The sequence below is a fragment of the Otolemur garnettii genome, unplaced genomic scaffold, assembly GCF_000181295.1.
Source record: "Otolemur garnettii isolate 467f Iridium unplaced genomic scaffold, OtoGar3 scaffold00142, whole genome shotgun sequence".
Lineage (NCBI taxonomy): Eukaryota > Metazoa > Chordata > Mammalia > Primates > Galagidae > Otolemur > Otolemur garnettii.
In genome coordinates this window covers 1,819,615-1,820,677 of record NW_003852537.1, presented here as the reverse complement: position 1 = coordinate 1,820,677, position 1,063 = coordinate 1,819,615, and the positions used below count along the sequence as shown (strand labels likewise).

The 1,063-nt window shown below is 49.1% G+C and overlaps 1 protein-coding gene across 1 annotated transcript in view; it reads left to right on the top strand.

The window, feature by feature from the left end:
- LOC100954756 (myosin-16) overlaps positions 1-260 on the top strand; it is a 58,971-nt gene extending 58,711 nt beyond the window's left edge. The window contains exon 42 of the mRNA XM_003798886.1: positions 60-260. Within this exon, the coding sequence (XP_003798934.1) occupies positions 60-260 (201 nt within the window). The remainder of the gene's footprint in view (positions 1-59) is intronic.
- Positions 261-1,063: the final 803 nt, after the last annotated feature.

The following is a 1,063-nucleotide window of genomic DNA, read 5'->3' as shown; positions in this document are numbered from 1 at the left end:
AAAAAAAAAAAAGAAATAGCCAGGCTCATGCCCTGTTTTCCACTGTGTCATTGTCACAGGAGGAGCAAGCCAACCAGACCTTGGCTCGATACAGGAAGACGGTGCATGAGCTGGATGATGCTGAGGAGCGGGCCGGCATGGCAGAGACTGCCCTGAACAAGCTGCGCACCAGGCATCGTGTGGCTGGCAAGGGCATCACCTCTGTGGAGATCATCCAGGTGTCTAAGACAGGCTCCTCCAAAACGCGCTCTGAGGAATGAGGCCTTCTGTGCCTTAGGTCACAGCAGGTGGGTACGGACTGCCAGAAGTTCACTTTCCCTGCACCTGCTTTGCTTCTAGCAGTGGTAGTACATTCCCCAGCACGGTACCCGCTGCTCCCCAACTTCCAGTCTTTGTAACACCTGATCTCATGCAACAGAAATCCCATAGCTCCCTCTCTACACAGACCCCTTCAGCTACAACTCTCCCTCTCTGGACTCTACCAGCCCTTGGGTAGGGTGACATCCCCCAGGTACATGTAGTTCTGACATCACCCATCTGGGTGGAAGGCAGTCTCCTTATGTGATGCCACTTGACACTAGACCTGGATATAGGTACTTAGTACACACGTTTTCATTGGAGATCCATGGGGACATCTACAAGTTTATGGCAATGTGTATTTACCCTTCACATCCTGTACAGTATCATTCCATTTTTTTCTTTTGAGACAGTCTCACTATGTCGCCTCTAGTAGAGTGCCGTGGTGTCACAGCCCACAGCAACCTCAAACTCTTGGGCTTAAGTGATTCTCTTGCCTCAGTCTCCCAAGTAGCTGGGACTACAGGAATGCCTGGCTAATTTTTTGTTGTAGTTGTCATTGTTGTTTAGCAGGCCTGGGCCAGGTTTGAGCTTGCCAGCCCCTGTCTATGTGGCCAGTGCCCTAACCATTTAGCTATAGGTGCTGAGCTGCTCAATATCATTCTTCACTGAGGATTTCATCAACTGGTTAAATTCAGGTTTCTAATACCAAGGAAATAATCATTATCATCAAAGCTACCATTTCTTAAGCACTGAATGCATGTGG